The 11,795-nt window shown below is 42.5% G+C and overlaps 1 protein-coding gene across 1 annotated transcript; it reads right to left on the bottom strand.

Moving 5' to 3' along the window:
* Positions 1 to 978: 978 nt before the first annotated feature.
* Positions 979 to 11,094, bottom strand: LOC142416457 (solute carrier family 2, facilitated glucose transporter member 11-like). The gene is made up of 12 exons (XM_075516029.1): positions 11,071 to 11,094; positions 9,412 to 9,510; positions 8,691 to 8,851; positions 7,943 to 8,067; positions 6,277 to 6,406; positions 5,984 to 6,132; positions 5,188 to 5,375; positions 4,008 to 4,118; positions 3,830 to 3,931; positions 2,647 to 2,722; positions 1,592 to 1,719; positions 979 to 1,262 (listed from the first exon to the last, which is right to left on the bottom strand). The coding sequence occupies exons 1-12, from the start codon at positions 11,092 to 11,094 to the stop codon at positions 1,056 to 1,058; spliced, it is 1,500 nt and encodes a 499-aa protein (XP_075372144.1). The 3' UTR covers positions 979 to 1,055.
* Between the last annotated feature and the right edge of the window lie 701 nt (positions 11,095 to 11,795).

Here is an 11,795-nt window from a genome sequence, read left to right as displayed (position 1 = left end):
ATTTTAGGAGAAACTGTAAAGCAACAGGTATTCTGTTACAGCCAGGAGTTCCAGTCTGGGGCAGTTCTTCTGGGGTAAACTGGGTCCAGGCAGCCAAAAGTCACACAAAGGAAAGTAGCAGCTAAGTTGCAGTGGGATTCATAGCCCATGAGATGTCTGAGGGAACTCTGATCCTGGAAAAGTAGCTACAGACTCGAGATGATGATGGTGATGGGCAAGATAGCACAGAGTATCTAAAAGTACTCTAGGTGCTTGTGTTTTATGGTGTCTGGATTCCACCCATGAGTCCTTTAGCTCTATTGCCACTGAAAGACACTGTTCCTTGAGAATGAGTTGCATATGAATTGTTTCCCCATACTTTATCACGAAGAAGTCTGAGCTTAGACTCAAATGGCTGAATTTTTTAGCAAAAAATTACATTTAAGTCAAACCAAGGAGGGCTGCGGACATGGAAAAACTTCAATCCAAAAGGGCTGAAGTCTGTCGAACTAGATACAACAGAAGGACAACATGGCGTTACGCATGGGAACCCAGCAAGGTTTGATTATTCGGTCGAGTCTAGAGAAAGAACGAATTTCTCTCCTATTCCGCTTTTTTCTTTAATCTGTTATGGATTGAACACTAGGCAGAGATAGCAAGCCAAGAACTTCACTATTCTTGTTTCAGGGTTGTAAAAACACACTCAGAAATCACAGAGAGAGAGAGAGAGGATCACAGGTGTTCCCTTTTCTCTGTTGTCAGCAGAGTGTTTATAAATTCTACATATAGTTTCAGTTTGTATTAGTTGCTCTGTTATAGAAGAGATTTACATATCAGCAAGTGAGCCAAAATGCTCATGATTCACATGAGTCTATCCAGTTAATATCAGCCATCATCCCTTTTCTAAGCTGCCCAGAGTGGAGTGCCTGGGAAAGGTGCTGGTTTGGCAAAATGGGAACCTTGTAAGTGACAGATATGAAAGCTGACGGTCCATTTGGACTGACTTGCTAGTCAGAAAAAGACTAATGTCTTTTTTTCTTTCCTTTTAAGAAAGCCTGACTCCCCCTAACGGCGGGTCAAAGCCTGGTGCAGAAGGTATAATCCTCGGTGACATGATTTGGAGTTCCTGGAACATGCTTCTTTTTAAAGTTTAGCTTACTGAATTCTTCCGTGATTTCCACGATTGATTTCCCTTTTGTTTCTGGAAGGAACAGGTGGATAATTATCCCTGAAGTGAAAAGTACCCCCATGAAGATGAGGAAGCAGAAGTGCTTGAGTCTTTCCTGCAGGGAAGAGCAAAGCGAGAAAGAGAGCAAGATGAGCGTATCTTTTCTTTTGTCACTTTCTTGGCACAGTTTTTGTATTTGGGTCCCAAAGTACTTTAAATTTGATAAGGAGTTCTTTGCATTTTGACCTTTGACAAATATTTCAGTCTGAATAAGTATCTCAGGCAAATCAGGGCCCTTCAGCTGCAAAAGTGGACTTGGGAGAGTGGGTGCCAAGGCCACTCTAGACTGACATGGCATTGTCATCTCCTGCTGCTCTTCTTCCTGCTCCCACGGCTGACTCGAGCTTAGTGCCCTGGGGAAGTGTCCCAGGGAAAGTCACTCACCACAATGAATGGGAAAGTCATTCCGATCACAAAGACGCCCAGCCAGCTGAGAACTGCGCTGATCACAAAGGCGGGTGGTCTGCATGAGAGCTTGAAAATTTCAATCCTAATGGAAACTGTGGCACCAGCTGAAAGAAAAGAAGAAGAATAACTAGCCCTTGTTGATGTGTTTGATTCGAACATTTGGATTGAGCGTCACCATTACACAGTCAGCAAATAGATCCTACTATCACGGACTAGCATTCAGAAGACTTAAGTATGTCGCTGTTTTTTAGAAAAGAAAATGTTTGTGGCATCTTATAAACTGCTAGACATCAGCTTATTAAAATGGTAAATTATTCAAATACATTTATTGGGGAGATTCAAGAATTAAGTAGTGAGAAAGTCTGACATCTCATGAAAGAAACTGTGTAAGGGTGGAATAACAATTATTATTGCTAACAAAAATTCCCAGCGTGATACTGCTAGATCACCAATGAGTGATCTTCCCGGCTTCACTTCCTCGGCATTTCAGTTATGTTTTGAAGTCACGGGGCTTCAACAGCTTTGAGTTAGGAAAATAATTCAGCCCTGCCATATGGGAAGGCAAATATTTTAAAAATTAATAGGCTTTAAAAAAAATTTTAAAAGGAGCAGGTAGTATATGCTAGGAAAAGAATTACTCCAAAGTCGGTCTTCTGCACTGCTGTCTATGTGGGATAACATGTAACATTATACAACACTGAATTTAAAAGAACTCCTGCTTTTCTTTTGCTTTCTTTTTTCTTAGTATTTAAAAAAAAAATCTTTTACCCATCTGCTTTTGCTCTCTTTTTGCTGTATTTTTCCAGTGAGTACTTTTTGCTCTCTTCCTTTCCTCTCGTTAGCAAAGCCCAAACCTGATGGCATTGAAGTTTCTGGCCAATGATTGGACCCACAATGTTTAAATGACTACAAGAGTAAGTTAAATTAATTTACTTATGCTAAATGTTAGGCAATTTATGCAATATTTTCCTAGCCGTATCAATGAGCTCACATGACTCGATTCCTTTATTTCTTTTGAATGAAGTACTCACCTGGCCCAACTCCAAAGACAACTGCAAACAAGATAATGAGACAAAGGCTGCAGTATGGCATCCAGAAATACCAGTCCTGGGAAAAAAAAAAAACATAACAAACTTCTGGGTGAAATCTGTTGACAACCATAGGTGAGAAATGCTGCTTGTTTTCCAACGCTGTCACCTCAAGAGAAAATATACAGCGTGGGGGAACTGGCAGAGAAATGTACGTGCTTTTTCCTGTGGATGGAACAGTGAGGTTTTTGTTAGGTGAGCAGAGAAGCAGGTTTGCTAGCAGCTGTCAAGCTGGGAAGACTTCAATCAAAGAAAGTCTGAACAGCACTTTTCCACCCTGTCCTCCTTTCTTCTTGACCCCACGGTGCTTCCCCCAACCCTTAGAGATATGGGAAAGCCAAATCGTATCTTTCTTCACTTTTGTTAAGTGATAGGTTCAATAACTGGTACTGAGAAGGAGCTTTCCTGGATCTTAGTCAAGAAGATACAAGACTCGATGCTTTAGGGAAAAAGATTTCTGTCTCCTATGTTTGAGATCCTTCATGAATGAAGCAAAACTGGAAGTCTGCTGCCACCTTGCTTCAAGGCTAATTTTACAGTAGTACCTATAGAGTAGCTCTTGGATGAATACTGGTAACCCAGGAGACTTGCTTCTGAAGAAGCTACAGCAATGAGACAGTGTTATAGAGGTGAACTGGTCTCCAGTCTGCGAACAGATACGTGCGTTCCCAGTATCTTTGGCAGCAAAGTTAAATTTCAACTTAACTGATGCAAAGAGTCTGGCTTTTTATTGTTACTTGTTAAAAACCGCATGAATAGAATGGGCCATTTTCCTAGGACCATCTTTTGATCTAGGCTGGCCAGTGTTTCATCCTGCAGTCTGATGAAATCAGGAATCAGTGCTAGTGTCTCAGTGTTTTCTGTGCTCCTTGCTGAGCTCATGGGATTATGCTGAAAGGAAGGCAGGAGTACAAGAGAGTACTTGCTGAGAAAGGGTTTAATCCTACGTATAGACAAGCTTGAGCTTCAGGATATTCCCCTCCCAGAAGGTAAGCTGTTAACACAGAAGTTATTTTGGCACTTCTAAGCCTCACTTTCCTTTCTCAGTAGCATGATCCTGCCTGTGAGCAGAGGTTAGAAATAAAATGGATAATGGAAAGATCTGCCATGAGAAGAGTTTCCTTACCTGAAGGGAGAGAGTCACGGTGATACCAGCTAGCAGTGAACCCATGATCCAATAGCCTCCTCTTAGGAGCACTTTCCTGCCCAGTCGCTCAATGATGGAGCTCTGAAGGACAGAAATCACACTGGTATCGGTGCCAGAAGAGCAAACTGTGACCCGTTCCCGTAGTAATGTGACTTACACAGACTACAGTAGCTATGAGTTCAGAGAGTCCAACACAGAGGGTCATATAGGAGATCATTCTTTCGTCAAAGCCGGCTGCCTGGAGGACTTCAAAAGTATAAAAATAAATCTGGAAAAAAACCCATTAAACAGTGAGAAGAAGATAATTGATTTCTTACCCATACCTGTGTGACACTGCCCTGGATAGGAGCTGCTAACCAAGGAGCATGCAGCTCAGCTTTGGAGTGAGCTGGAATTCTGCACTCTTTTTGGTAGTATTCACTTTATTGGCAGACAAAAACGTTATAAAATGTTATTAATTAAATAATTTGGTAAAAGATAAAATTCTGGGATAAAAGGACCTCCAGCTGCTGCAATGTAATTAAGTTTGCAGAGTCCTGATTTAGGTGCTTTCAGAAGCAGCCAGGTATATTGTCTCTTCCGGAGCCCATCCAAAAATATGATTGTAGAATATTCTCAAGAAAGAAGAGCATGGGTTATGGAGTCATGAGGGGGTGAAACAAGCATCTTTTCAAGTATCTCTGTTACTGTTTGGAGATATGCTGAGATGGTAAAGATTCCAGTTTAAGCTGTGTTAGACTCAGCCATGTATTTCTTTTACAGACGTTGCTGCATCATGATGTTAGAGGTAGAAGAATCATGCAGGCAATTGCAAAGATGTGGCTTTAAAACGATCCCAGAAAAATGCTGCTGTGAGGAAGAGGGGGAAGACTGTGGAAGCTGCCAGGACAGCGAGCATGCTCATTGATTAGCTTGAAAGGTACAGTGAGCATACTGCCATCCCAATATCTTGGGATGATAAGAGCCGGTGGGCAAATAGTAGCAGTGGAAGGGAGCAGTAGCATAAAACTACGCTGCAGATTTTGCCAATATAGGGTGAGCTCATTTGTAAGAGTGGGTTCTGGGGCCTTGTAACAGCTTCCAAAAATGCCTGTTAAATAAGCCTGACTACCAAGGAAGGTAACTCCAGCAAGGACCAAGAGCTGGGCGAAAGGATGTCACGTGAAGAGCCCGGCCGATCTTTGCAGACTGCTGCTGCTGCCCTGTAGGAGGACTGGCAGACAGCAAGTTGTGGCCTGAGAAGCCTGAGAAAAATGGAGAGAACTCCTGGGAGCCATGATGTCTCCTTTAAGGTTGTCAATAAGTGGTTTGAGGCTTAAGGGGGAAATACACTCAACTGCATTGATGCCACATAGCTGAACTGTGGCGGTCAGAATAACTATCATGTACAGCTGCCAACGGGAGTCTTGTTCTTTTATTAGCTCCAGGACACTCAAGATCTTGGTGTTTTTCATTGTTGCCTTCTCTTTCATGATGTCATCAATCTCTGCTTGGTGATGGCCTTCACCCCAAAGCTGCCTTATGGCTGTGGAGGACAAGGAGAGTGAGACCTGCAATGTTAATTTGTCCCTGTTGTTTGTTGCCTAAAGATTTGGTTGAGTAGGTGATGCACGTGTCTGGCAGCACAGCATGCATGGGATGGGGCTGTGGTGTGAGGCAGAGATGTCCTATAGGGTGTTCCAGAGCCCTGGTCCCCTCCAGCACAGAGGGACCTGCTCTGACAGAGGGGCCTAGTGGCGTGCACAATGACTCCCTCCCTGCCCACGGGTCCTACTTTTCTCCCTTCCTCCTTCTCTCAGGGTATGAGCAGGGTACACAGCCAACAACCAGAGCTAAGGGGTGCCCTGTGGAGCCCTGCAGTGCAAACAGCCATTTATCGTTTATCATCAGACTGACAGCGCAGGTGGTGTCAGCTGAATGCGAAAGGTTTTGTAATACAGAACTGTAGAGAGAAGTAGTTTCATGTTCTACGTGGGGACTACAGCAGAAATATACTTAGGTATTCACAGTGCCATCCTGGAAATGAGCGGGGAGAAACTTTGTCCTCTTTATTTTTTTTCCATATGGGGAGAGCAAACATCGCAAAACAAGTGAAAGTCAAGTGAGGAACAGGAACCTGGAGCCTTCAATTACCTCTTTTGCAGCCTTCCTGGTCTCCTTTATGCATGAGGAGATATGGTGGGGACTCAGGGAAGAAGGGCAGAGTGACCAGCTGGACCAGTGCTGGAAGTCCACAGGAGGCCATCAGCATGGGCCACAGGGACTGGCTGCCCAGCAGCTCCCTGGCAGGGATAAAACATGTGTGTAGAATAAAAGTTCATTGCCTTGGTTTAGAGGAAAGAAAGGAATGGATGGAAAAGCAGAGGAAGAAGCAAAATGTAGAGGGGGCCAGAAATGTATTGGGTGGGAAATCAATTGTATTATACCTTTGTCCTGAAATTTGCCCTACAGCTTTTCCCAGTGACCAAAAGAAAGAGGAGGTAGAGTTTGCAAATCCACGTAGCTTCCTAGGGGAAATTTCTCCAACGTATTGATGATGTAGAGGAACACAAAGACCTTGGGGTGAGGAGAGAATTATGGGAGAGAAGAAAGAAGGCATTCATAACCATTGGAAATAAAATGGCATGTAAATAATTAAGCATTACAGAATATAACCGCCTCGTACACCGACTTGTTTCTCATACCTCAATCCACATATGAGATTCTTCAGTACTAGATTTTCTAACCCTTTCTACAACAGTGTTTGGTCCTCTTTTCATAGTGCACTTTCCCGATCTTAAGAAATGTACAGTTTTCCCTTTGGGATATAGGTGTAGCCTCATCATAGTATCTCTTTTGAGCCTTAGCATATCTTAAGGGACACAGAGTATGCAAGCGCTGAATAACTAAACACCCTGTAGTAATATTTAATATGCTTGTAGTTAACCCACATAATCTCAACCTTTTCTGACATAATGCTATAGAAGAGCTGTGCGGTAGATCCATAGCAGATTAAAATATGCAGTGCTATATTCAGTGCTGATTTGTCCATGATTTAGGGGGAGACACAAGTATTTCTTTTCCACTGTCCAGCAATATTTTTTATTATTTCAGGCAGAGTTGATGTTTCCAGCTATATGTGAAGTGCTTAATAACTCAGACATGCTGAAAACTAGTCTGGGAACAAGAGCTTTTTTTTGATATGGTGGTCACGGCCCCTTTTATCTGTTTTGAAAGCAACATGTTCTTCTCCTGGCTTTCTGTGATAGCAAAGCAATGCAGATATGCAATCTCTTTAACAAAAATTAGGTCTTTGCATGAGGCATGGTACAGGTTCTAGACCATAGCAGGGCCCCTGTGGGTGAGTAGTGCTCAAAATACAACTGTAATTCGTCAATACAACTGTATGTCAGAGAAGCAATGTACAAAATCTGGTTACCTGAAGAATAGACATTAATTTCTAATGAAATAAGTTAAAATAGGCGTCCCTGTGAATATTCAAACTGAATGGGAAAGCAACTTCTTGTGTAGAAGACAAATACAAGGCATATTGATACCAGCACAGGATGTTTTTGCTGCATGTGGTCTACCTGCCAGGAGTGATTTTGCTTGACTATGTCCAGCTCTTTGTACTAATCCCAAGGACTTACTGCTTTGAAGCAGGTTGAATGCCCTTGTAGAACGTTCCTGAAATACGTCAAACATTCCTGAAAATTAGTCAAAATTAAATGGCCATGGCCTTGAACAGCCTGCTTCTCTGGAGCCTTATGAGAATACCAGCTTTAAACCATATAACATATAATTTCCAGTACGGTTAACCAAAATTAAGATAATATTATACATATTTTTCCATCAGAAAAAAACCCTGTTTCATATTGTATCAAAACATTCCTGACAGCTCTGAATATTTATGATTTGGCAAAGCTGAATTTCATTTGGTATCAGCAAAATTAGTAGTAATGATGCTCTTTATTGCTGGGTGTTATAGAAGATCTTTTGACAAGGGATGACTGACTTTAATATTTTATTTTCTTAGCGGAGGATTATTATTTACTTTGAATAAAGATGGAAAATTTTGGGAGAGCCTGCTGACCTGTGGGAGAAATCACTTACCTGCACTTATTCCACACATGAAGCGTCCAATTAGAATCATCTCAAAGGACTGGGCTATTTTACTGCATCCCATGACGGATGCTGCCGCTACCATGAGCAGATTGTTGCAAAGGAGACATTTCTTTCTGTAAGTGCAAGAAAGTAAAAAGCATTTTTGTAAATCAGAAGGGAAATGGCACTTAAGCTCCCGGCATGTAGGATGTCTTGGGTGAAATTGTCTTGCTCGCTTTGTGAAATTATACCTATGTGGTCCAGGGCAAAATGAGCCCTTCCACACTCTTGGCACTGGATACTCTGGACTCGCAGTGTGCCTTGGCACATGGCTAGACCTGCAAGTTTGGGAACACTTCTGGGTTTTGTAGCAAAGAAAAGTCTTAAAGCTTTTCTGCACTTGAAAATCCATAATGAAACACATCGGTGTAGCACTTGGGAGCATCTCAGTGCTGATGATACATTTTGAGTAACACCTCCAAGTAATCCATTCTGTCTTCAGCCGGGGGGGGGCTGCCTTTCCTCCTTAGACTAACCCAACCTGAGTCACTGCGTCTGGTGTGACAGGCTGGCAGCACAGTTGATTAGACTGTGCCACAGGACAAGGGCAAGAAGCAGCAAAATCTCTTGACAGCACTGCCAAGCTGGCTGTATTACAGCCATGACTAAGCCTAAAAGTCTGTCTCACATTTAAAGCCTCCACTGTCATTTCCTTAACCTAAGATTCGGTTGGCAAACTGTCTTTAACCATACGTACTTGCCATACTTGACGGTCAGGTATCTACTTCCTGAAGAGCCCAAGAGACCTCCTATACCAAAGATGGACACGGTGATAGACCATAGGAACAAGAGGTTGTCCTGATGGATGGGGTAGCCGTATCGCTCCAGCCAAGTTTCATTAATGAAAGCCTTAACATGCTGAGGCAGAAAAAAGAATTTTCATTAACAATAACTGTGACTCCAGTGCATGTATTTTATTACATTTAGAACATAATTTTGTTGCTTCAGCTAAAGTCGCTATTTCATAAAGACTCTAAAAGAGTGCATTAGCTAATAGACATAGTATAATAGAGTATGGTGTGTTCATTTTGCCATTAAAAGGAGTTCATTCTTTGGTTTTTTTGCCCTTGAAATCTGAGGAACTTAGGCATGGACTTGCAGTGAAGAATAGCGTCAAATGAGACTACTGAAGTAGGCACATGTGCTGTAGGTTTATAGGGAAGACAGATGCCACCCTAGTCAGTGTGCATCTTCAGAGGAACAGTTCTATAAACAACAGCTTGCAGGTCTCTCTCTTTTCTTCTGTTTTCAACACTTTTACATGTTCTGCTTTACATGATAGCATAGTAATGGGAAAGAATTGTGAGAGGAGAATACTGTGATTAAACCCTTGCTGACTGCCAGAGAGGAGCAGCCTCAAGCAGGAATGTAGACTCAGTGCCACCATTAACCAGTGTGCCATGTGCATCTTTGCCTACCTGAGACATGTAGGTGATTGTAGAAATTTGAAAGCCAATTTGGAATGTTCCACCAATCCCCAGGACAGCGATAATTTGAAAGAGCCCCCGGTACTGTACCTGCAGAGGTAGAACAACATCTTCTTAAGCTTGTAGCAACATCAGGCTGTTCCGGGAATATGTCTTTCATTCTCTAGAACTGTCTCATTTGTTCAAGGGATTTGCAGATAGGCACGTTCCCTCTGCTTGCCCTGGTGTGAAGTGTACATCCTCCTGTGATTTCCCTACATCCGACTCAAGGAAATGCAGCCTTTAGCTATGGAAACCATTACATTTCCCTCCCCTTCTCGATAATTAGTCAACAGAGTAGCAAGCTGAAGGTCATTCCACACTCCAGGGCTAAAACATGTGAGAGTGGTTTTGGGGAGGGAGGTCTTACTTTGCTATCTGGACAGTGGCCAGGCTACCTGCAGCTCACGTCTGCCCACAGTAGTGACCAGGCCCTCTGTACCCAGACCTTTCCTATCTTATCTGAGAGAGCAGCTGCTGTGAAGGCCCTTGAATAGTGGGCAGCGAGCCCTCAACTCAAGTTTTGTGGCAAAGCTTCCTGAAATCACCAACGCAGCTAAAAATTAAAAAAAGAACACTGAAATGGGGGAAAAAAAACAGACTGGTGTTGCTTGTCGCACGTTTTTCCACTCAGATTCCTATCAGTATGGCAGCCCTTGGAAATCCATGGTTTTCTATCTAGATGGAGAGGAGAGAACAGCAGGGAAAGGTTTTGGGACAGAAGTGTCCTTCTGGTCAAGATGTGCTGTAGAAGGAAAGTGTCATTTCTAGCTCTTTAACATCATCAGTTACCATTATTACCTCTATTACCATCATCAGTTCTGAACTCTTGCCCCACCTGCCTGTCTCAAGCAGTGTGGTCATCTTAATCTCTTGGGACCTTTCAGGACAGGCATCCCATTTGATTTTTTTTTCCGATTTTTTTTCTGGCTGATTACAGACCTGAAAATACACAACCAGCACCGCACTTAGGTTTACTCTGCAGCAGCCTTTGCAGCAGGACATAGTGAATATGCCGTGAATGAATGAAAAATTGACAGCCTTTCCTGGGCGAGAGGTTAGGCTGAGAGCTCTTTCTCAAAGAGGCTTTGTCCTAATCGGAGGTGCCTCACTGATGTGTGAGGGTTCAAGACTTAGCCATAGCCTGAATATAAATGCTGTAGGCTCCCACAAACATCCTTGTCAAGATGCCACAGCTGCCAACATCCAGTCCTGTTCCCTGCCTTTCAAAACCTCTGCCTGCCAGCTCTTGCACTAAATATATACTTATTTATATTTAACATTTAACATACATTTAGATATATTTAACAAAACTCTTTTTTCAGCAGGTAAGCAAAGCAAATGATGTTTGAAGGTAAGCAAATATTTTCCAGTAAATGAAAACATTTAAGAAACACTAATGTATTGATAAAAATATGACAAAGATGGATGGCAGAGCATATGAAGTGCAAACATCTGTAATACCTCAAAATGGTGGGCAGAACCACTTCCAAGACGCTTTTAGTGAATAGGAGCCTTGTTGTTTTGTACTGAGATACTGATTTTGGTTTTTTTGAAACACTGCTAGCATACAAAAATGTCACAGAAGTAAATACCCCACCAAGTACGTACCAGGTCTGATAGGAAGCCGGTCATCTCTGGCTAGGGGCTGGTTGTCCAGTGTGTGATGTGTCTTTGTCATCACAAGCTTCTGTGTCTCTGTCTCCTGCCTGCTGGCATGGCAGTGAGCATTTGGCTTCAGGGACCAGAGTTAAATTTTTACTATTTCATCCTCACTCACTTGTATTTACTTCAACTGGCCAAAGTTAACACTGCCAGATTAAATATTTCAGGAAATAATTGCATCTAGTCCAGTCCGTAGGTGGAAGGTTTCAAAGCAGAGGAAGTTTTCACCTGGGGGGAAGCGAGGGCTTTGGAAAGGGAAAGGAGAACAGTTCAGGCAAAAAAATCTAAACCGTTTATCCAGGAACAGTAAAATACTTTACTTCTACGATACAGACTGAAGAGTACCTCTGCCATAATCTACACGAAGCAAAAAGCAGCTGGTATGAGGTTTATGTACTGTTATTTATTATTAAGTAAAGTATGTGGTGTTCTGTTTCAGATTCATTGGTATAGTAAATATCATTTATTAGATTAAAAATAGGCAAATGTCAAAGCCTAATTCGGCCGTTCTGGCTTTATGTATCAGTTAGACTGTACTGACGAAGGGTATTTCTTGTCTGGTGTTTACGGAGACATTTGTTGGCCAGGAGTGGTGAAAAGACAGTAAGAGATATTGTGCCCTGGCAGAGGCTTTTGGCATAGAGCCTCTGGTCCTGAAGGCTCTGCTTGAA

Source organism: Mycteria americana, chromosome 13 (assembly GCF_035582795.1).
Source record: "Mycteria americana isolate JAX WOST 10 ecotype Jacksonville Zoo and Gardens chromosome 13, USCA_MyAme_1.0, whole genome shotgun sequence".
Lineage (NCBI taxonomy): Eukaryota > Metazoa > Chordata > Aves > Ciconiiformes > Ciconiidae > Mycteria > Mycteria americana.
This window is presented reverse-complemented; position numbering and strand designations above follow the sequence as displayed.

What these genes read in the sequence shown, in the direction of transcription:
- LOC142416457 (XM_075516029.1), bottom strand. Translation starts at nt 11,094, where the DNA reads ATGACCGGCTTCCTATCAGACCTG. An exon ending in CCGGCTTCCTATCAGACCTG is followed by an intron (nt 9,511 to 11,070) that starts GTACGTACTTGG and finishes CTACCTCTGCAG; the next exon opens with GTACAGTACCGGGGGCTCTT. An exon ending in TGTCTTTGGAGTTGGGCCAG is followed by an intron (nt 1,720 to 2,646) that starts GTGAGTACTTCA and finishes CTTTTCTTTCAG; the next exon opens with CTGGTGCCACAGTTTCCATT.